The sequence below is a fragment of the Lacerta agilis genome, chromosome 14 (assembly GCF_009819535.1).
Source record: "Lacerta agilis isolate rLacAgi1 chromosome 14, rLacAgi1.pri, whole genome shotgun sequence".
NCBI classification, from domain to species: Eukaryota; Metazoa; Chordata; class Lepidosauria; order Squamata; family Lacertidae; genus Lacerta; species Lacerta agilis.
Genome location: NC_046325.1, coordinates 24,551,396 through 24,573,735, shown reverse-complemented (window position 1 = coordinate 24,573,735; position 22,340 = coordinate 24,551,396). Strand labels below are relative to the sequence as shown.

Genomic DNA, 22,340 nt, shown 5'->3' with positions numbered 1-22,340 from the left:
TAGGGAAGTTTTCAGTGTTTGGTGTCTTACTGTTTTAATTTGTTAGAAGCTGTCCAGAGTGGCTGGGTTAGCCAACCAGATGGGTGATATTTAGCCATCTGCAAGCCACTGTGCTACACCTCTCTCATGAATGGTAGGCTTATTTCTAAACTAGGTCTGGCCTTCAAGTGCAGTGGGCAATGCTAGTCCATTGAAAATTCAGAAGTAAGATTCAACAAATGGTCCAATTTGCTTTTCTACATGAAATGAGGGTGGGTACCACCTTCTCCTTTGCCTCAGGAAGTAAAATGTCTTGGGCCAACCCTACCTGCCCCTGAAAGTAACTGAAATTCCCAATTCCCTGCCACCATATTTAAGGGAAACTAATAGTTCCAAGAAAGTATGGAGAAGCTATTTTGTCCACGCTGATTTTTAAATCATTCCATGTCTTCAGAATGTGACAAGCCAAAGATCTTAGAAAATGAGCCAAAAAACTATAGCATTCCTCCTAAACACACCCACACCAGCAAAATTGGGATCACTGCAACAGCTGAAGCTTTCAAATAGTTAAATCTATCAGCCTTGCAAATAGAAAGCCTGGAGCAGCAGCTGTAAGGCAAATATTGAAGGGATCGTATTACTTCTAAACACATTCCCTCCCACTCTCCTGAGTCATTCAGTACTGGCCAGTAGCAGAGTCCGGGTAGAACTGTGGAATGCTGAATCTCGTGCAGGAAGTCAGCTTAATGTGAAGAAAAGAGGAACACCGCGGGCTCAGTGCCTGCCAGAAATTTAAAAACCTGACATTTAGAGGAAGCCCTTCGGCTACGCTGTCATTTGAGTGTAAAGGCACTGAACCGACCTTGAAGAAATAGGGAAGAGAAGATGGCAAGTAATGCAACTGAGAAGGTAAGCTATACCTCTGAGAATTAACAGTGCACCTGTCTCTGTGACAGCCATCATGGTACCCTCAAAATGTTGTTGAACTCAGACTCCCATCAACCCCAGTCAGCATAGCTCATGAGCAGGGATGTGGGTAGTTGTTCTCTGTCAGTCCATTTTATTTGTTAATAGCCATTGGTCATCACAAATATATAGTCTGTTAGGTCTTAGCATAAGTGGTTGCCAGAACAATGTTGTTTATTGCAATTTTGTCTTCATCAGTTGGACTACTAAAGCAAACATAGAAAAAAAATGTAGTATATTTCTGATCAACTGCCAACAACGAAAATGTTGTCTCCCTACTATTCAAAAAAGGGAACTTTGGTAAGTCCAACATTTGTCACCCCTAACTACCAGTTGGCACCACTATACTTTTCTACAGGAATGCTTCTCTACAGCAATTCTGCTCAAATTGTGTGGGTGATGAGAGTTTGGGCATACAGCAACACTGAGCGGGTATGCAATTGTAGACTCAGCCAAGGGTTGGTGTGCACCTTCATTTGTTACTGTTCCCACATGGCAAAGTAGAGATTTGAATGGAAGCATCTCACACCTCCCAAATAAGGAACAGTGTGATGTGAAATAGTCCAGTGTGGATAACACTATGGGGAATGCAGTCACAGATGTCATTGCTTCAGATTAAGATAATGTCTTTCTTGGCTGAAGGCCAACACATGGTATCAAGTGCTCTGCTTTTCTACATGTTGGCGCAAGGCAGTACATGTTCTGTTAGATCTCTTTTGTATTTTTCGGCAGGGAGCAGCTAAGGTCCGTATTTCTAAAGCTCTCTCAGAGGGTGAAAAAACAGCTACTGCTGCTAGAAAGGAAGAAGTGAAGAAAGGCCTTGGCAAGCTTAGGATTCCATATAATGAGGTAGGAATTCGTTTTGTGTGTCTGCCTCAAAGGAAGGAGTTCCATGGGGCTTATTCTCAGACAAGTTTGTATACAGTTGCAACTTTAGACTTTTTGCCATCTCTCTCTGGTATTAAACTGTAAAGCATCAGCTATTGGAAACAATAAATGCCGTTGACTGCTACATACCAAATACTGTGAAAAGATCAATTGTCCCAAAACCAAATATATCAAAGTTGATGTCAAACAATATCTAGACCAAAAGAGGAAACCTACTGAGTATATCTGCATTCCTTCCATTAGGACCAAATCCCAAATATTGCTGTCCTGGGATCAGGTGGAGCTGTGCGGGCCATGATTGCTCTCTATGGGACCCTAGCAGAACTGAAGAAATACAACCTCTTGGACTGCATGATGTATTTGGGTGGGGTGTCAGGTTCCACCTGGTAAGTGTAGAGTGGTAGAGGGGAGAGTAAATATAGAACTTAGAAAGGTAGAATTATTTACCTTGCTAGCTAGATCAGACCAAGTTAGAAGCCATCTTGGCAAGTAAGTGTTACCTTTATAAATATATAAATATGTTTTGCCTCACCTTTCACAGCCCAGTGCCCTGCAGTTATTTTGAACTACAACTCCCGACAGCTCCAGCTACTCCATTATTGTTGTTGTTGTTGTTGTTGTTGTTACCCCAGCCACTCCGGGCAGCTCCCAACAGAATAAAAAGTGATAAAATATCACACATCAAAAACTTCCCTAAACAGGGCTGCCTTCAGATGTCTTCTAAAACTCAGATAGTATTTCCTTGACATCTGATGGGAGGGCATTCCACAGGGTGGGCACCACTACCAAGAAGGCCCTATCCCTTTTGGTAGCTTTTGGTAAATGATATGGTTGTTTAAGTTTTAAGAATTCATAGAGAGCTCTCTCTTTTTGTGTAATGCTAGAATCCAGGATCATCTAAAGTGGGGAGATTCAGGGCAGATAAAAGGAAGTGCTACTTAATACTGCACATAGCATGGAATTCTCTATCACAAGGTGCAGTCGCTACCACCAATTTGGGCAGCTTTTAAACAGATTCATGGAGGATAAGGTTATCAGTAGCTTCCATTCATGATGGCTAAACACTGTTTCCAGTATCAGAGGTCCAAAGTCTCTGAATAACAGTTGCTGAGGATGCAGGGTGGCGTAGAGAGTTGCTATTGCAACATGTCCTATATATGGGCTTCCCGTAGACATCTGAATGGCCACTGTAAGAACAAGATGCTGTTCTGCTATGGCCTGGGGCAGTTTTGCAATACCAGTGTTGCAGGAAGAAATCAACCTTACACAGTGACTGACAGAAGCTAATGTGCAAACAAGCTGGTTTTACCACATGACAACAGCGTTTTCATTGCCTGGTCATACAAATTCCTTCAAAATATATTCCTAATGAGGGTCACATCTGAAATCCTTCTATTATCCCCAACATAAAGGTTTTATTTCATTAAAAAGTGCATTTCAGCCTTTTTTACATCTAAACCACATCTAAATGGCTCGTGCCCAGGTAATAACACCTTAAAGAAAAGCACAACCAAGGGAGATAGACAAGTTTAGTATCCAGCAGGAATCCAGTTTACTGAGAAATAAGCTATTGAAATAGGACAGCTTCCAAACCAGAATCACCAGTTAGGAGAACTGCCCAGAAGGCAATACATCATTAGCTCATAGGATGCATACATGAAAGGAAAGGTCAGGGAGCTAAAACTGCCTTGCTTCACTTTATCTTCTTCTGTCCATCAAAAAGTCATTAACATACCATTCTTATATCTTCCCAAGTTTCAGGGAAGATCAAGGAGATGCTAACTTAAACTTCCTGACCATCTGTGCCCTTGAGCTACACAAACAATCCTTCAGGGATAGATAAGCAAGAGACGCAGTGATTCAGTAGTTTACACAATGTAGAAAGACAGCATGAGAGAGTGATAAAAAATGCAGGAATACAAGAATTAAATCACTCATTGATACATAATTCTATACAGTGGTACCTCGGGTTACAAACACCTCAGGTTACAAACGCTTCAGGTTACAAACTCCGCTAACCTGGAAGAGTTACCTCGAGCTGAGAACTTTGCCCCAGGATGAGAATGGAAATTGTGTGCTGGCACCACAGTGGCAGCAAGAGGCCCCATTAGCGAAAGCACGCCTCTAGTTAAGAACAGTTTCAGATTAAGAACGGACCTCGGGAATGAATTGAGTTCGTAACTAGAGGTACCACTGTATAGAGAATAAATGCAGTTACTATGGGATAGATACATGAAGCAGCTAAAACAGAATCCCTGTGTCAAAATTTCTTTATCAAACCTTACACAGTGGCACCCACTGGCAGAAGCTAATGTGCCAACAAGCTGGTTTTACCATGTGACAACAGCGTTCTCATGGCCCCATCATATGAATACATCCAGTACTGGATTTACATATAAGCTAAACAAGCTATAACTTAGAGCCCCACTTTCTTGGGGGGGGGCACCAAAAAATTTAAAGGGAAAAAATTACAATTATTTTGATAAAATGCATATTTTGTTATATGCAAATGGCTTTAGATACCTATTAGGTCCATAAATTACCATATAGCATATATTCAACACAAAAAGCAGCAGCAATTTGTTGTTGACAAAGGACAGCTGGTCATATAAAGGGCCCCATTAGCTTCAGTAGATTAGGGCCTCATCAAACCTAAATCTGGCCCTGAATACACTCCAAATGACTATCACATAAATCCTTCTCATGTTTTCCAACATAAATGTTCTGCTTCATTAAAAGGTGCATTTCAGCTCTCTACAAACATGAAGACTGGGCAGAGAAAATAGAAGCCTTAGAAAAAAGTCAGTGTGAAACCCTTGTCAAAGGCCAGTGGGAATCTCAGAAGGCAATGAAAGCTGTGATCGGGGCTGCGGAAGATGAATGTTACTCTTTGACTGATTTCTGGTCCTATTTCCTTGTGCATAAACTGCTAAACGAGGTGAGTGAAGAACTGTAACACACACACACACAGAGAGAGAGAGAGAGAGAGAGAGAGAGAGAGAGAGAGAGAGAGAGAGAGAGAGAGAGAGAGACGTGTTCTTCTACAGGGGTGGGAAATCACATTTCCATTGCCACATGCCAATGATGGGCAGGACCAAAGCCAAAACTGAGTGAAGCAACAAACATGAGAGGCTCTATCACAGTTCAGGGTCACATCCGAGTATGGCAAAAGCACTGGGGGGGGGGCTGTTGAGGGGTGTGGCCTGTGGAAAGATAAGATGCCTAAGAAGGATTGAAGGGATATGTGTATATTATTATTATTATTATTAGTAGTAGTAGTAGTAGTAGTAGTATATTATTTCACCCATGTGGGTAGAAGTGCTTTGAGGCTGAGTTATACATAGCATTCTTGGAAGACCAAGGTTGAAGCTCCCTTTAAAGAGGGCCAAGAGCCATTTAGGTATTAAATTAATTTAATTTAACCAAATGCCTTCATTTCAGCTTGATGAGTCTGAACTGTCTGTGCACAGGGGAGCTTGTGAGAATGGGAAAAACCCTTACCCGATCTATACTGCTGTGGACAAGCAAACCTATGAGCAACAACATGCAGGTAATTATATCTATTCAGACATACATATTGTATCAAAGAAAATTGAAACGGGTAGATGGCCATTTATCAGAGGTGATAGCAGTCACATCCTGCATTGAGCAGGGGCTTGAACAAGATGACCTCCAAACTCCCATTCAGCTCTGTTTCTATAACTAAGTTGTGCAAGGGAAGGGAAAACTGGTGAATGGAATCTAGGTATACAATGAATCAATTTTAATTAACATCCAGCCCACTTCCAGAATGGAGGTCTCTTAAATCTCAGCAACATTGACAAACTATAGTTCCCATGATTCTTGGGGGAAGCCATGACTTTTAAAAGTGGTATGATACTGAAGGCAAGCAAAATGCGAGGGAGATAGTGAAAGATACAGGAAATTGAATGCAGATTTCCAAAGAATAGCAAGGAGAGACAAGAGGGCCTTTCTAAACGAGCAATGCAAAGAAATAGAGGAAAATAACAGAATGGGGAAAACCAGACATCTGTTCAAGAAAATTGGAGATATGAAAGGAACATTTCGTACAAAGATTACCACAATTAAGGACAAAAGTGGAAAGGACCTAACAGAAGCAGAAGACATCAAGAAGAGGTGGCAAGAATACACAGAGGAACTATACCAGAAAGATATAGAGGTCTCATACACCCCAGGTAGTGTGGTTGCTGACCTTGAGCCAGACATCCTGGAGAGTGAAGTCAAATGGGCCTTAGAAAGCCTTGCTAACAACAAGGCCAGTGGAAGTGATGATATTCCAGCTGAACTATTTAAAATCCTAAAAGATCATGCTGTTAAGGTGCTACACTCAATATGCCAACAAGTTTGGAAAACTCAGCAGTGGCCAGAGGATTGGAGAAGATCAGTTTACATCCCAATCCCAAAGAAGGGCAGTGCCAAAGAATGCTCTAACTACCGCACAATTGCACTCATTTCACACGCTAGCAAGGTTATGCTTAAAATTCTACAAGGCAGGCTTAAGCAGTACGTGGACCGAGAACTCCCAGAAGTGCAAGCTGGATTTCGAAGGGGCAGAGGAACCAGAGACCAAATTGCAAACATGCGCTGGATTATGGAGAAAGCTAGAGAGTTCCAGAAAAACATCTACTTCTGCTTCATTGACTACGCAAAAGCATTTGACTGTGTCGATCACAGCAAACTATGGCAAGTTCTTAAAGAAATGGGAGTGCCTGATCACCTCATCCGTCTCCTGAGAAATCTGTATGTGGGACAAGAAGCTACAGTTAGAACTGGATATGGAATAACTGATTGGTTCAAAATTGGGAAAGGAGTACGACAGGGCTGTATATTGTCTCCCTGCTTATTTAACTTATATGCAGAATTCATCATGCGAAAGGCTGGGCTGGATGAATCCCAAACCGGAATTAAGATTGCCGGAAAAAATATCAACAACCTCAGATATGCTGATGATACAACCTTGATGGCAGAAAGTGAGGAGGAATTGAAGAACCTTTTAATGAGGGTGAAAGAGGAAAGCGCAAAATATGGTCTCAAGCTCAACATCAAAAAAACTAAGATCATGGCCACTGGTCCCATCACCTCCTGGCAGATAGAAGGGGAAGAAATGGAGGCAGTGAGAGATTTCACTTTCTTGGGTTCCATGATCACTGCAGATGGTGACAGCAGTCACGAAATTAGAAGACGCCTGCTTCTTGGGAGAAAAGCAATGACAAACCTAGACAGCATCTTAAAAAGCAAAGACATCACCTTGCCAACAAAGGTCCGTATAGTTAAAGCTATGGTTTTCCCAGTAGTAATGTACGGAAGTGAGAGCTGGACCATCAAGAAGGCTGATCGCCGAAGAATTGATGCTTTTGAATTATGGTGCTGGAGGAGACTCTTGAGAGTCCCATGGACTGCAAGAAGATCAAACCTATCCATTCTCAAGGAAATCGGCCCTGAGTGCTCACTAGAAGGACAGATCCTGAAGTTGAGGCTCCAGTACTTTGGCCACCTCATGAGAAGAGAAGACTCCCTGGAAAAGACCCTGATGTTGGGAAAGATGGAGGGCACAAGGAGAAGGGGACGACAAAGGATGAGATGGTTGGACAGTATTCTCGAAGCTACCAACATGAGTTTGGCCAAACTGCGGGAGGCGGTGAAGGATAGGCGTGCCTGGCGTGCTCTGGTCCATGGGGTCACGAAGAGTCGGACACGACTGAACGACTGAACAACAACAACAACAAATGATACTGCTTTAAATGTATAGTGCAGATGAGGTCATAACTTTCTACTCAACATCCAAATATTGGCTCTGCAAATAGCCAAATGTGTCAGGACAGAAAAAAGTTTTACTTAATTGTTAAAATGGCTAATGCTGAAACCCTCACTCGCATTCCCAGGAGCAAGGTCCACTGATTTCAACAGGACTTACTTCTGAGTAGACATGGTTAGAATAGTGCTGTAAGCTGTCATTCTGCCTCTTTGTGATGTAAATGTTAAAGTAGCACATCTCTCCCTATTTCACCATTTAGATGTGAGAAGTCTTTACTCACCACCCTGAGGGAAGTTACTAATCTTACTGAAATTTGTTTCAACTTCTTTCAAAATCCCAGCAGGTGTTTTTCTTGTTGCTATAAGGGAGACTTTGTTGGCAGGTTTGCTCATTTGTCCCCTGGGCATTTATCCCTTCTCATATCTTTTCCTCCAATCTTTTGTTTGTTTTCCAGGCACCTGGTTTGAATTCACCCCACACGAAGCTGGGGTTCCTGGCCTGGGAGCATATGTAGATATGAAGCACTTTGGGAGCATATTTGAAAATGGGCAACTGACTGAAGAAAAGAAGAAAAGAAATATCTGCTATTTGCAAGGTACCTGACCTCCCTCAGCATCTTAAAAGCATGCCACTGCCAGAATGCCAAATTCCAAGCAAAGTAACAGATTCTGTGTTCTCATGGCCAATGAATAGGAATGTAGAGGAGGCTCCTGAATATCTAGATCAAACAAATAAGCTATGTACCAGCCACTCCTTCACCAGATGTGTGTGAGAACTACAGATGGAGGATGAATCTGTTCAGTTGTGCTTCGGGCCCCAAAACACCTCCCCCATGAAATAAAGACAAAGTGACTCAGGATTAAATTTGAATGTTAACGGGCAAATTTAGGCCACAACTTTATTGAAAAACCCACAAGTGTGGCTGGTATTGGCTTAGGCATTGGTATTAACTATTAAGGCTCCTGTCCACCCTGCAGGCAGCCTGGAAGGGTAAACAACCAGCAGAGGGAGCTCCGTCAATGTGTATTGACTGGGCTCACCCCCTGGAGTCCCCAGGTCCTGGTATGGCCATTACTCTTTCAGGGTTTCAGACAAGATCCCAGGCACCCAGATTCCTTTAACGGAATACCCTTGAATTGGAGGGGCAGGCGATGGCCAGACCTTTCCTCCCCCAAATCCCCCCCCAAACCAATGCCTAAACTCCAAAACTTACAAAGTTGTGACGATTGCTAAGCAGTAGGCAAAAAGCAAGTGGTCACAGCCAATTTGCCACAATGGAAAAAAATCCTACTCGGTCCCTACTGCAAAACAGATGACCAACCGGAGTCCAAAGCAAGGCCATAAAACCTGATTAATGGGCGGGTGGGTGGGTGTTTGGCAGTGCGAAGCAAGAAGAATCCCCATGTCGCGCTGCCGCAAATTTAAACCCCAAACCCCAAACCTTGCCACGTTGCCGATTGGCCAAAAGGCTGCTGGCAACCGTGGCTCCACCGGCCTGGGCCGGGGCTAGCCCCACCCCCAGGCCGGTTGGGGAAGATGTTCCAGGGCCAAACACAACATGGCCCCTCTGTTAAGAAGATCCACTTTCTCATGCTAATGTGAACCTAACTTCACATGAAGCAAAACACATCTCTCCTTTGGAATTGGCCCCTTTCCAATTTTTGTGACACAGTTTCCTAACTAAAGAATGCATACAAAAGTACATACACTAATGAAATGTGCACACAAACATACCCATAGTACACAAAACTGTGTTTAAAAATTGGATATGGTAGGAGAAATGTGCATGAGAATGCATACAAATATTCTTGCAAACCCTTTACTGGTACCTCGGGTTACATACACTTCAGGTTACATACTCTGCTAACCCAGAAATAACGCTTCAGGTTAAGAACTTTGCTTCAGGATAAGAACAGAAATTGTGCTCTGGCGGCGCAGCAGCAGCAGGAGGTCCCATTAGCTAAAGTGGTGCTTCAGGTTAAGAACAGTTTCAGGTTAAGAATGGACTTCCGGAACGAATTAAGTACTTAACCAGAGGTACCACTTCTTACAGGGCATTATGATGATAAACATCCCAAAAGAAAGCAAAATAGTATTTCTATATGCAGCAATGGCTGCTAGAGTGTTAATTGCCAAATATTGGAAAGGGGATTCGATACCAACTAAGGAAGAGTGGCAAATGAGATTGTGTGAATATGTAGATCTAGCCAAAATGACAGAAGCAATAATAAATCACTCGAACGTAAGGTTTAAAAAAAAGAATGGGATTGTTTTTAATTTTTTCTGTGTAAACATGGTTCCCAAATTAAAACTTGGATGTGCCTTGATTAAATTTCACAAAATCAATAGGCAGCTGGATAAGATATCCTACGTAAAGAGAAGGTTGAAAGAATACTAGAACACAGTACAAAGGAAAATGAAATAAAGAGAGATGGTGAAGCTGTAAAGAGGTAGGGGGAAGTCAAATATTGTATTTTGGAAATGAACTAGTTTAGAAGAGGACATAAGTGAAGAAGAAAAGATGGTGTATATCTGTAAATTTTAAAATGCAACAACACCATCATCATCAGCAACAACAACAATGTATGCAAAAATGGGCAAACCGAAAAATGGGAAATTGCGAGAAACCAAATTTAGCAGATTTGTCTATCCCTAGTGAGGATGGGTTACAGCAGAAAGCCCTGGTGCTAACAATGCGTACAAAAATGGGCTCTTTGTGTGTGATTATCTTCATAACTTTCCCTTTGTGTGTTGATATTATGTCATAAAAAAATAAAATATTAACTTTGTCGTTACTTTTACTGCCACCAGGTGAAACATATGATTGGTAATGCCACAGCTTTCTTATTTTTAGGTTTATGGGGAAGTGCCCTTGGAAGCGAACAAGAACTCTATAGGACTATAATAGGTATTGCTCTTTTATGTTCTTTTTTAAATATGGGGTGTGCATTGGCTCTGTGTGTATTCTGAATTGTAAAGTGGCTTGGGGTTTGGTTTTTTTGGAAGGTTTCCTGCATGAAAACCTGTGGGTGCATCTGCATACAATTTTGCAGGTTTAATTCACTCTAGAGGTGGGTTGGTGCCTGCATATTTCGTTCACTTTGGCCAAAGAAGAAGAAGGGAATCCGGGGACACTAGCTCTTTGCAGTGATTCAAAGCTTTACTTAGTATTAGAAGTGGTGAATGCAGTATCTTTAAACCTGTATCTTGTCTCTAGGACCTAGGCTCTAGGTCAACAAAGGCTGACTAGTGATTATGGTATTGTTGTAATGAGGCACCATATTTTGTCAAAATGGAAATGGAAAATTCAAACTCTGAACAATGTTTTGGTTGTCCCCTCCCTTTTTTACAATCTGAATATTGCCAGCTATTTTGCTACTTGTTGCATTTGAGAAAGATGGCCTTTCATACTATTCAGAGGCAGTTTGGCTCTGTATACCAGTTGTTGAGAACCATGAGTAGGAAGAGTGCTATTGCAAGCGGATATCCCAAGCCAACATTTTGACATTAGGTTGGTTGGCCAATGTGAGAACAGGATGCTGGATCAGAAGACCCTTTGGCTCTTCTCGTTGTGTTTGAACATGCACATTTCTTTTTCAAGATTCTTTGCTGAATTATCTAAAACAAAAGAGATCAGGAGACTCTTCCTCAACTTCAACAAACTTAGGTAAGATGTTGCAACCAACATTAATATTCTGGTCTCCCTTGTACTTGCTTTTGATTTCAAGTTCAATTGTGTGTGTTAATGTCTATAACTTTTTATATGCCTGTTGCCTTTGTCCATGGAGATGGTTGGACAGTGTTCTCGAAGCGACTAGCCTGGCGTGCTCTGGTCCATGGGGTCACGAAGAGTCGGACACGACGGAATGACTGAACAAATGTCTATAACTCATAGTGTTGCAATCTTCCGGGTTTTTGTTTGTGCTTTTCGTGTGTGCTTCTGTAAGACTGTGTTGCTATCCACCCACATGCGGAGAGTGTTACAGGGTGCACAAGTACTAAGGTAAAGGTAAGGACGCGGGTGGCACTGTGGTCTAAACCACTGAGCCTCTTGAGCTTGCCAATCGGAAGGTTGGCGGTTCAAATTCTCATGACTGGGTGAGCTCCCGTTGCTCTGTCCCAGCTCCTGCCAACCTAGCAGTTTGAAAGCATGCCAGTGCAGGTAGATAAATAGGTACTGCTGTGATGGGAAGGTAAAAGCATTTCCGTGCACTCTGGATTATGTCATGGTGTTCTGTTGCACCAGAAGCAGTCTAGTCATGCTGGCCACATGACCTGGAAATCTGTCTGTGGACAAACGGTGGCTCCCTTGGCCTAAAAGCAAGATGAGTGCTGCAACCCCATAGTCGCCTTTGACTGGACTTAACTGCCCAGGGGTCCTTTACCTTTACAAGTACTACATTAGTGTCTACTCCATCAAGGATGAAACAAAAGAATGGCAAAGCTTGTGGTGCCCCTGGGGCATTTTTTGGGGGGAGGAAAAACAGAGGCAGAAGGGGCAAGATCATTTTTGCCCACCTGAAATAAATTGTTGAAATACCCTACCAAAGTGATGGGAAACCTGTGGCTGTTTTGATGTTATTAGGCCTTCAATTCCCACCAGCCCCAGATAGCATGGCCATTGGCCAATGACAAGGGATGATGCGAGTTGTAGCCCAATAATATCTGCAGGGTACCACATTGATCACTAGAATATGTGTCTAAGGGTTTCAACAGGTTGAGTTCAATATTTCTCAGGTTGAATTTAGTTATTGCCATCATCAACCTCTAAACTTGGTGAAGTATTGCTGAGACAACTGTAAAGCATTCCCCATGCCCCTCCACCTAACCATGGGATCAGAAAAGGTCTAATGTTTAATAAATACAGTAATATTCCTGACCAATGCTTTTTTCCTGAATAAATGTTTAGGGGTACTCTCATTTTCCTATCACTGAAATACTGCCCCTCAATGAGGCCAAACTTAGATTCACAAAATGTTTAGGGGGTATGCGTACCCCTGCGTACCCCCCAGAAAAAAGCACTGTTCCTGACTAAACATCAGGAAGAACCTTTCTGACGGCAAGAGCTGCTCGATGTTCAAATGGACTCCCTCAGGGGGTGGTGGACTTTCCTTCATTGGAGGTATTAAGCAGAGGTTGGATGGCTATATATATATATATATATATATATATATATATATGGAATACCCTATATAGGTTGAAAGATATGGCCCTTGGGGTCCCTTCTAGCTCTACAATTCTTTGATTATATAGAAGTATTTTGTATTATATGAGTATTCTTCTGCTTTACAGTACAATCCTGTACATGTCTGCTCATAAGTAAAATCACACTGAGTTTGATGGGCTCTGCATACATCATTTTATTTGTATGCCACCTTTCCATAGTATAAACCATGCACAAGGTAACTTATGACATGACAAAGGTGTGTGAGGGGCAGCCTTCCCACAATGCACAGCTACCCCATGTGCAAGCAATGGTATGTTTTCAACTAACAGCACTGAATCAAACAGTGCACAAATAGATTTTAGTCTAGAATGTCCCACTTCTGCCCAAGGTCCAGCTATACTATTTGTTGTTTGTGCCCTTAGGCCTTATTAAAGTCTGTTTTGGGGTGCAATCAATGAGTGGGGTTCTTCTAGACCAGCATCCCCAAACTTGGCCCTCCAGATGTTTTGGGACCACAACTCCCATCATCCCTAGCTAACAGGACCAGTGGTCAGGGATGTTGGGAATTGTAGTCCCAAAATATTTGGAGGGCCGAGTTTGGGGGTGCCTGTATCTAGACACAGAAGTTGAGAGAAGGTGGAGGAGGAGTAACTTTACCAGCAGGTGGCAGCAGGGAGGCTTCTGTGGCTCTGCAGCTACAGAATGGGCATCGCTAATGCTAATGGGCATCGCTAAACCAGTTCTGAATCAGGTGCCAAAATAATTTGGTCAGTCTTAGAGACTATGCACCTAGACTTGGAGATAGAGTAGAGTTGCATATGCTGTTCTGCCTCGAGCAGCAATATGTCTTGAACCAGGCCTGAGTATTTGTAACTCTCTTTTGTACGCTCTTTTATTGCCAAGATCAAGATGACCAGAAACTTAAGACACTCTATGAGGGTTATCAGTCCATTCTAGAGCTTCACCTCTGTGAAACATCAGATGGAAGGACAGCAGATAAGCATTTTGACCGCCTCCGCAACATTTTGAAAAGTAAGTGAACATCAGACAAAATCCCAAATATTGTTGCAAATTAAGATGAGTTTGTTTAATATATTATATTTCTAATGCCTAATAGAGCTTTGGTGAAGTAAAAATCTTTCATGTACCCTTAGCTATTGCTCATTTTTTCTTTTCCTGCTTTAACACTCCATGTCTTTTTGTCTGCAAAAATAGACCATAGTTCCAGCAGAAGCTATGAATTGCTTAGAGAGATCTGCAAGACCTGGTTTTCTGCTAATGCAGAAACAAGAAAGAAAGACTGTATGAGACTGTGTCAAGCACTGGACCTGGATTTTGGAGGCAAGTGTAATAGCAACCATGCGTTGCCTTTGAGCAGCTGCTCTTCCCCCAAAGTCTCCTCAAAGATATTTGAGTTTGGTAGTGCAATGTAATCTGGAGGAGTGTCTCTCTTTATTCTTCATCCTTTTATACCCAAGTGTTATCATCTCTTCCTTCCCTATTTTTCCTTCTTTTAAAACTTATCCACAATAACAGTGCATCGCGTGAGGTTCAAAAAAACCTGCTACTCTTTGGACCTTGGAAATCCATTTTACCAGCAAAGAGTTGTAATGAATGAAAAGATTTGCAATGGAGAGAATTGAACGTGGTGCCCTCCATGAGTTTTTAGATTCCAGTTGCTGTTAGCCTGAGCCAGGATGGATAATGGTCAGGGCATGATGGGAGTTGTGGTCCATAACTTCTGGAGGGCACCATGTTGGCTATCCCTGCTATAGAACCAAATGATCTGAGGAGCTCTAATCTCAGACAGACTCTGGGATGACCACTTGACTGGTTTAAGATAGATTCATTCCATGTTCAGTCAACCAGTCCGTCATTTTATTTGGATACAGTACTGCCTTTCCAAAATTATAAAACTGGTGAAATTATTTTTTCCCATTCTTGACTCTGGATATTATTCCCTTTTAGGTTTTTCCAGTGATTCCCTCCATGTTTTACATGGTGTGGTGAGAAAGACGTATTCATGCCTTTTGAACTGGACATGGGGAAGCACTAATAACTTTCTGTACCACTGCTGTAAGCATATGTTGCATTGATATTGTTATTTTTATTTATGGATACCACTGTTCTGAATGTTATGGTCATGGGCTGCAGCAAAATCTCCCCCAGGAGAAGACAGTTTGTGGTCACATATAGCTGCTTCCTGGAGCATTTCCTGATATCATTCATTCATTCATTCATGTCTAGGTACTTAGTTCAGTAAGTAACTAGGTACTTAGCTATAATTATGTAAACGAGTCAAGGCCTTGGCACTTACATGTAGCACAGTCTACCAGCCACTTATTCACACCTGCCACTTTTTGCCTGAATTCCCAGAGTTGTGAGCTCATAGCTCCATGAATGTCATGGAATAACCTGGCTATGTTGCAGAGTGTATCATGGATAAGCACAGCTCATTGCACACATCGCTCATGGCCCCCAAGGAAAGCACAGGCAAAGGGTTATGGTTTGAGAAGTTGCCCACTCATTGCATCTGTGTTGGAGGTACTGTCAGGGAACTGCCTACCTGGCCCGCTGAGGAGAACGGAGGGTCTAGTAGCATACAGAGAGCCCCGACACCAATTCAGCAGCAGCACCTCTTCCAGAGGGGAAAGCCACCACACCTCCAGTGGGGAGGAGAGGGAAGGAACCAACCAACCAGGTGGGGAGAGGGCTTAGAGATGCCACTGAGAGCCCCAGTGCCTCTCCTAGCTGGGAGCTGCAAGCAGGGAGCCTGGCGGGGAGAGGGCTTGGAGATGTTGCTGAGACCCTGCGCTCACTTCAACTGGCTGGTCAGGAGGGAGGCACACCATTTCCGGCATCCCAGTTGCGCAGAGGGGTGAAACGCAAGGAGGGTAGGGGGAGACTTGGGGTGCCGAAGTTATTATGCTGGGGGAGAAGCCGGAAGGGGCCACTCCCGGATTCTGCCAGTGACTGAGACAGACATGCTTTTTGTAGCTCTGCACTGTAAATAGTTTGCACAATAAAACTGCCAAAAGACTGTTTGGGCTCCTGCTCCATTACTCATGAAGCTTGATTTGGGGTGCCAATGGCAGGTTAGTAGGACTTGTGCACTTGGCCCAGCTCTCAAATCCTTTACATGGACTCAATCCACTTACCACCTTTCACCAGCCTGTAAGGTGTTGGGTGTAGACATTTCTGATGCAGAAATGTGACAAACTGAAGACTGGGGGTGGGGAAACTGAAATTGATAGATTTGTCCATCTATAAGCAGCAGTAGTATTGATATGGCTTCTTAATAAGTAACTTACTAACTACCGTAGGCAGCAGATTTATATTGATTCCAAAAGCTTTATATCATTGCTCTGTTTCACTTCATATATCTAGCGGATGTTGAATGTCCTGACTTGACAAGTAAACAGGTTGTCTCTCTGATTGATGCCGGCCTGGCGATAAATACTGCTTACCCACCCCTTCTTCAGTCTGAGAGGAAAGTGAAGCTGATCCTCTCCTTTGACTTCAGTGCCGGAGATCCTTTTCTGGTAAATTCATTTAATTTAAAGGGGCAATCAAATATGGCTAAAATTCTGGTCAAAGGATAATTCTGTTAGGATTCATTAAACAATATTACATAAGCTTCGGTATCCATGTTTTAGGTTTAAAAAAGAAATTTAGATAGGAGAGAGGGATGTTGGTAGTCATCTTCAAATATCTAAAGGACTGTTCAGTGGAAGATGGAGCAAGCTTGCATGCTGCTGCTCCAGAGGGTAGGGCTTGAACCATTGGATTCCAATTACATGAAAGGGATTCCAACAAAACATTGGGAATAACTTTCTAATGGTAAGAGCCATTCCACAGTAGAATGGACTATCTCAGAAGATGGACTCTCCTTCATTGGAAGTTTTTAAACAGAGATTGGATGGCTGTCTGTCAGGGGTTCTTTAGCTGCTGTGCCTGTATTGCAGGAGGTTAGACCTCATAACCATTGGGGATCTCTTCCATCTCTTCAGTTCTTCGATTCTAATGTGCTGTTATCTAAAACTTCCTTCTGAAGATTCCTTACCAGTATCTACCACGGCATTACTCCTTTTCAGAAGTGCCCTCCCATCAGATGTCAAGGAGATAAAGAACTGCACAACTTGTAGAAGATATCTGAAGGCAGCCCTGTTTTTAACGCTTGATATTTCATTATGTTTTTATATGTGCTGGAAGCCGCTCAGAGTGGCTGGGGAAGCCCAGCCAGATGGGTGGAGTAAAAGTGCCCTGGGACTTCCTAAAGCAGCTTAGGAGGGATCCTAACTATATCACTTCCCATGTCGTGATGGTAATGTCTGAAGGGTCCCTAACTGCTAGCCAGGAAGTAGCCATGAGTATTCTTTTCAGCCAGCTGCTATTTACCCAAGTGGATATGGCATTTAACTACAGACTTCCTCCTTCGGTTCAGACCATTAAGAAAGCCATGAAATACTGTGAGGAACATGGAATCCCATTTCCCAACATAGATGAGAGAGAGCTGCAGGACACGGATGATTTGAAGGATTGCTATATCTTCAGAGGAGATGCAGAATGTGTCCCGACTGTCATGCACTGTCCACTGTTCAACAAAGTCAACTGTTCAGGTAATGTGTCGGTGAGATTCATTTGGTAAGTGTGCAGTTGATCAGATAGCGGAGTTAAAAAATTACCAAGACAAAATAATTGGATACATCATTTTACTTCTAGTGCTGAATTCCTTTCTCGTGCTTAAACTGAACCAATCTCCCTGTAGTTCTTACTTCCTTTTACTAGCAAGGTTTTTACAATTCCAACATTTGAATTTCCCATACAATCTTCCTTTCTCCAGATTCATACAACTCTTTGACCCACCAAGCAGATTTAATTTTATTTGTCTCACTAAAACTCCAATTTTCAGAATTGGAATATGAACACTTCTTAGGATCACTGGAACCAGAAGAAGTCTTTCATCCTCTCTTTCAGTGAGACAGATGAGTCATGCTCAGTGTTGTAATTTTTCCCTACAGTTAATGGAATGTGTTTTCAATTCCTTCTGATTCATTAATACACAGCAACTCTAATTTTCAGATAAAATTCATGAATACAGAGAACAGTTTTCTACATTCAAGATGAGCTATTCGAAGGAGGAGATTGAAAAGTTGCTGACTGCAGCAAAGCAAAATGTAGCAAATGTTCATGAAAAGATCTTGCAGGAGATCAAGAATGTTGTAGGTCCTCCTTCATAAAAGGCTTAAGTAAAGTTTTTTCCTCTTCAACATTTGCTTGACAACAAAGTTCACATAGCAAGGATTTTTCTTCTGCTAGAGTTTCAACTTTTGTTAGCATCATTGTTATTATCTAAACAATGTTCTAAAAGTATCTGATCAGTATATATAAAACATTAAAACATTGCATATAACAATGGCCTCATTTGGACACAATGCTGAAGTTTGACTTGAAATTAAATTAACAAACGTTGGGATTTATTGCAGTTAGGAGGGGGACCCAATATTGAACTAACTACAGTTTATTATTTCTGAAACTACAAACTCTGGTTAGTACCTATACAGTGGTACCTCTGGTTATGAACTTAATCTGTTCCGGAGGTTGGTTCGTAACCAGAAACCGCCCATAACATGAGGCACACTTCCCCAAATGGTGCATCCTGCTGCTGCCGCACGGCCGGAGCGCGATTTCCGCTTGCATCCCAGGGCAAAGTTTGCAACTACGGGCATCTACTTCTGTGTTAGTGGAGCACGTAACCTGAAGAATTTGTAAGGGGGACAATTCGCAACACCCAGTACCACTGTAGTTCCAGGGAAGAAGAAAATCTCAAATTGCCATTTACGATCCATCTGTGGTCAGGAAATGGAAATCAATCAAATAAAATTGACATCCATTGTTGTCTTTAAGTCCTCAGATGAAGTGTAATGAAATACCTTTTTAAAATTGTTTTGATGTATCCTTTCATTTAATGTGATGTAAGTTACACGAGTTACATAATTACACGAAATAGTGATTGTGAGATGAGTAAATGAGTACTTGGTGGTAACTGAACTGCAGTGAGATGGAAACACAGATTGTGGTGAATACAGGTCATTACTGCCATCTTACATCTCTAGTTGGCAAAGAAGGACTGGCAGTAGTAGACAGATACATTTGGACCAAAGGCTATACCAGAGTCTCACTCAGATATATAACATCACATGTGCTCTATTCACACATTACTCACATGTAGGGCTTTGCTGTGTTGAAGGAGAAGCAGGACCATGCTTTTAGCCTCGCCTTTATATCAGTGCTGCAAGAACCATGTGCAGTGTGTGTTTGAGCTTTCTCTGCAACGTGTGAATGCCTGCTCATGACTCCCACGTGACTGGGAGACCTGCACAACTGGTTGTCCTGATTGGGGGGAATATTCATATGCTACATAGAAGTAGCATGTGAATAAGGACTTTGCTATTCATGTATACCACTACATACCCTCATCTCCCCCCATGAACTCAGGCTATTCCTTGCCATTCAAAAGTTAAGGACAAAGTTTGCAAGCAAATATGCTTGATGCTTTTGAATTATGGTGCTGGAGGAGACTCTTGAGAGTCCCATGGACTGCAAGAAGATCAAACATATCCATTCTCAAAGAAATCAGCCCTGAGTGCTCACTAGAAGGACAGATCCTGAAGTTGAGGCTCCAGTACTTTGGCCACCTCATGAGAAGAGAAGACTCCCTAGAAAAGACCCTGATGCTGGGAAAGATGGAGGGCACAAGGAGAAGGGGACGACAGAGGATGAGATGGTTGGACAGTGTTCTCGAAGCTACTAACATGAGTTTGGCCAAACTGCGAGAGGCAGTGAAGGATAGGCGTGCCTGGCGTGCTCTGGTCCATGGGGTCACGAAGAGTCGGACACGACTGAACGACTGAACAACAACAAAAATGCTCCTCATAACTCAAACATGCACCCAGCCAGCATGTGACTGAGTTAGACAAAGACTCCTTGTGGTTACAGATTTTTTTTTCCTTGTCACACTCTTAATTAAGCACCAGTAGAAGAGTAGCATATAAGAGTCTGAGATAAATATGCATATCATGGCTTTATACAATGCATTTTGCTAAGCACCTATCTCAGAGGTGTTTCTGCATAGACCGGGGTGGCCAATAAGGTGCCCTCCATTGTCCTTGATCATTGTCTATTCTGGCTGAGGACTAAATTGTATTCAGAAACATCTGGAGAGCACTATGTTGGCTACCACTGGTTTCAACAAATAATCTGTTGCATGGTCCTGTGACAAATGATGCATCAACAGAACAGTTAAATATTTTTAAACACAGAGCTGTTTGTCTCTCTGACATCTACTTTTGCAGAATCATTCATCCAGATCCAATTTTCGTTAACCCCTTAGTTTTTCAGTTATGCCATTTATTTTAAGCCACACCAGCCTTGGTATCTATTTAGTATGACAACATGACATTAATCTACATTGACAGACACACAATCCACATACAAAAGCTGTCTGGTTGGCAGTTGAAGCTAATTTCAACACTGGCAATGGAATAGCATGGTTGACGGGGTGGGTCAGCAATAAGGGTATTAGTAAAGTTAACTCCCTTTATTCAAAGAAAGAAAACAGCTCAGGAGACTAGGCCTAGTGAGCAGAGCAATTCTTCCCAGCAGAATTTTCCTGAAAGTCCCCTGGTTCCTTCCGAATCAGTCCGAGGTTCCTTCATCTTGCCTATCTTTGCTCTGCCCTCTTCATACCTCTTCATGTTCTAGAAGACCAGGGAGGAGGGTAGCTGCCCATCACAGGATGGGGAGACAGCCTGGCTTCCTCACTAGCCTGATTCACTGCTGCCTCTTGGCCCCCCTTCTCTCAAGCCTCCTCTTTTGCCTCTGGTTCTGGACTGCTCTCTGCCACAGACACTTCCTGCCCACTAAACCCTGTTGCCTCTTCAGCTGTCAACACCTCCTCTTCCCAGTGTGCTTAATCCTCTCCATCTGACCACATCACCATCCCACCACCAATCTAAACTTTCTTCATTTGGGATGAAGAATCCCTTGTGGGGTTCTCCAACTAGTGCCTCCCCCACTCCTCTGCATAGCCAGTCCATGTCAATGGTCTACCACAACTGAGGGCAGCAGGTTAGTTTAGGATGCACAAAGCAGGTCATAAGACACACGCAGGTCTATCCTTCATCAGCTTATCTCCCCATTGCCCCCTGCACCTCAACATTTGTCACCAGGGGTGGAGCAAGGGGGGGGGCAGTCCGCCCCGGGTACCGCCCTGGGGAGGGTGACACTCTGGGGGCAGGCCCCACCCCTGCGATCGACACTGTTGGCGCGGCAACTTTTAAAAGGCTGTAACGTGCGAACAGCAGCACAGCATCTGTGCTGCTGTTTACGTGCTGCAGCCTTAAAGGTTGCCGCACCACATGGAATGGGTGCCGGCCGATCACGCCCCCCATCTTGGGTGGACTGTGCATGTCCACCCAAGATGGGGGGCGCGATCGGCCAGCACCCCTTCCGACCGGCGCCGCGCCGCGTTTTAAGGCTGCAGCGGGCAAACAGCAGCACTGCTGTTCTCCTGCTGCAGCCTTAAAATGTGGTGCGGTGCGGCCCGGTGTCGGTCGGAAGGGGTGCCGGCTGATCGCGCCTGCCATCTTGGGTGGACTGCGCATGTCCACACATGCACTGTCCACCCAGGAGGCTGCGCACGCGTCGTGACGTCATGATGCGTGCGCTGGGGAGTGGTGCACTGCCCCCCCGGGGAGGGGTGCCTTGAAGTTTGCCGCCCCGGGCGGCAGAGCGGCTCACTCCGCCCCTGTTTGTCACCCAAGGTGGCAGGAAGCCTCCTGCTGTCTAATCAATGGACTTTACTCTTGCCTCTGCTTCCTGTCGTTTATCTGGTTAAAATCCACCCTACTACCCAATTACTATTAAGTTTACATTTGGAAACCTCAAATTTTTGTGAGGCGGAATAAGCCCATTGCACAAAAGATAAGGGGCACATTCATTACCTCAAGCCTACTGATACGTTAACCTCAGAAGCTTGCTCATTTGATAATGTGGACCTTGAGCTAAAAAGGTTCCCCAATTCTATTCTACCAAGTTAATAAACAATGGAGCAACCCAAAACATATACCTTTCTTTTGTATTTTTTATCTGAGGGAGAGTCTGTATTTATCCACCAGGAAGGGTTGAATTGATTGAGGGTGGAGGCTGTATTTTTTGGCAATGCTATAAAACCTCTTCCATAGCGAAAATATATACTCACAGCATTACAGCAGCATATATGCTTGACACCAGTGCACAACAGGAGCAACAATCAGTTGCCTTGGTAGAGTTTACCCCATGATTGCCCTTGTGACAGGGACTTAACATTTTCTTGCCAACTTCTGTGTCCTCGCCCTCTATTAAATTTCCTTGGTTTTAAGCCCTCCAGGAGACACAACTGACAGAATCTTCTGTGGGTGGTTGAGGTTTTCTGTGGCTAGTCAATAAATGGGTAAGTTGCATTTCAACTTGCTCTCTCTCTTGTCTCCACTCTCCACAGTTAGCTACCCTTTCTAGTTCTGA

General features: G+C 43.2%; 1 protein-coding gene across 1 annotated transcript; it reads left to right on the top strand.

Annotated features, from left to right (window-relative positions):
- The first annotated feature begins 647 nt into the window (after positions 1 to 647).
- On the top strand, positions 648 to 18,048 carry LOC117059004 (cytosolic phospholipase A2 gamma-like). The gene is made up of 14 exons (XM_033170447.1): positions 648 to 888; positions 1,678 to 1,794; positions 2,077 to 2,219; positions 4,573 to 4,771; positions 5,275 to 5,383; positions 8,064 to 8,204; positions 10,464 to 10,517; positions 11,211 to 11,276; positions 13,680 to 13,808; positions 13,992 to 14,117; positions 14,745 to 14,852; positions 16,164 to 16,318; positions 17,221 to 17,395; positions 17,859 to 18,048. The coding sequence occupies exons 1-14, from the start codon at positions 865 to 867 to the stop codon at positions 18,014 to 18,016; spliced, it is 1,704 nt and encodes a 567-aa protein (XP_033026338.1). The 5' UTR covers positions 648 to 864; the 3' UTR covers positions 18,017 to 18,048.
- Positions 18,049 to 22,340: the final 4,292 nt, after the last annotated feature.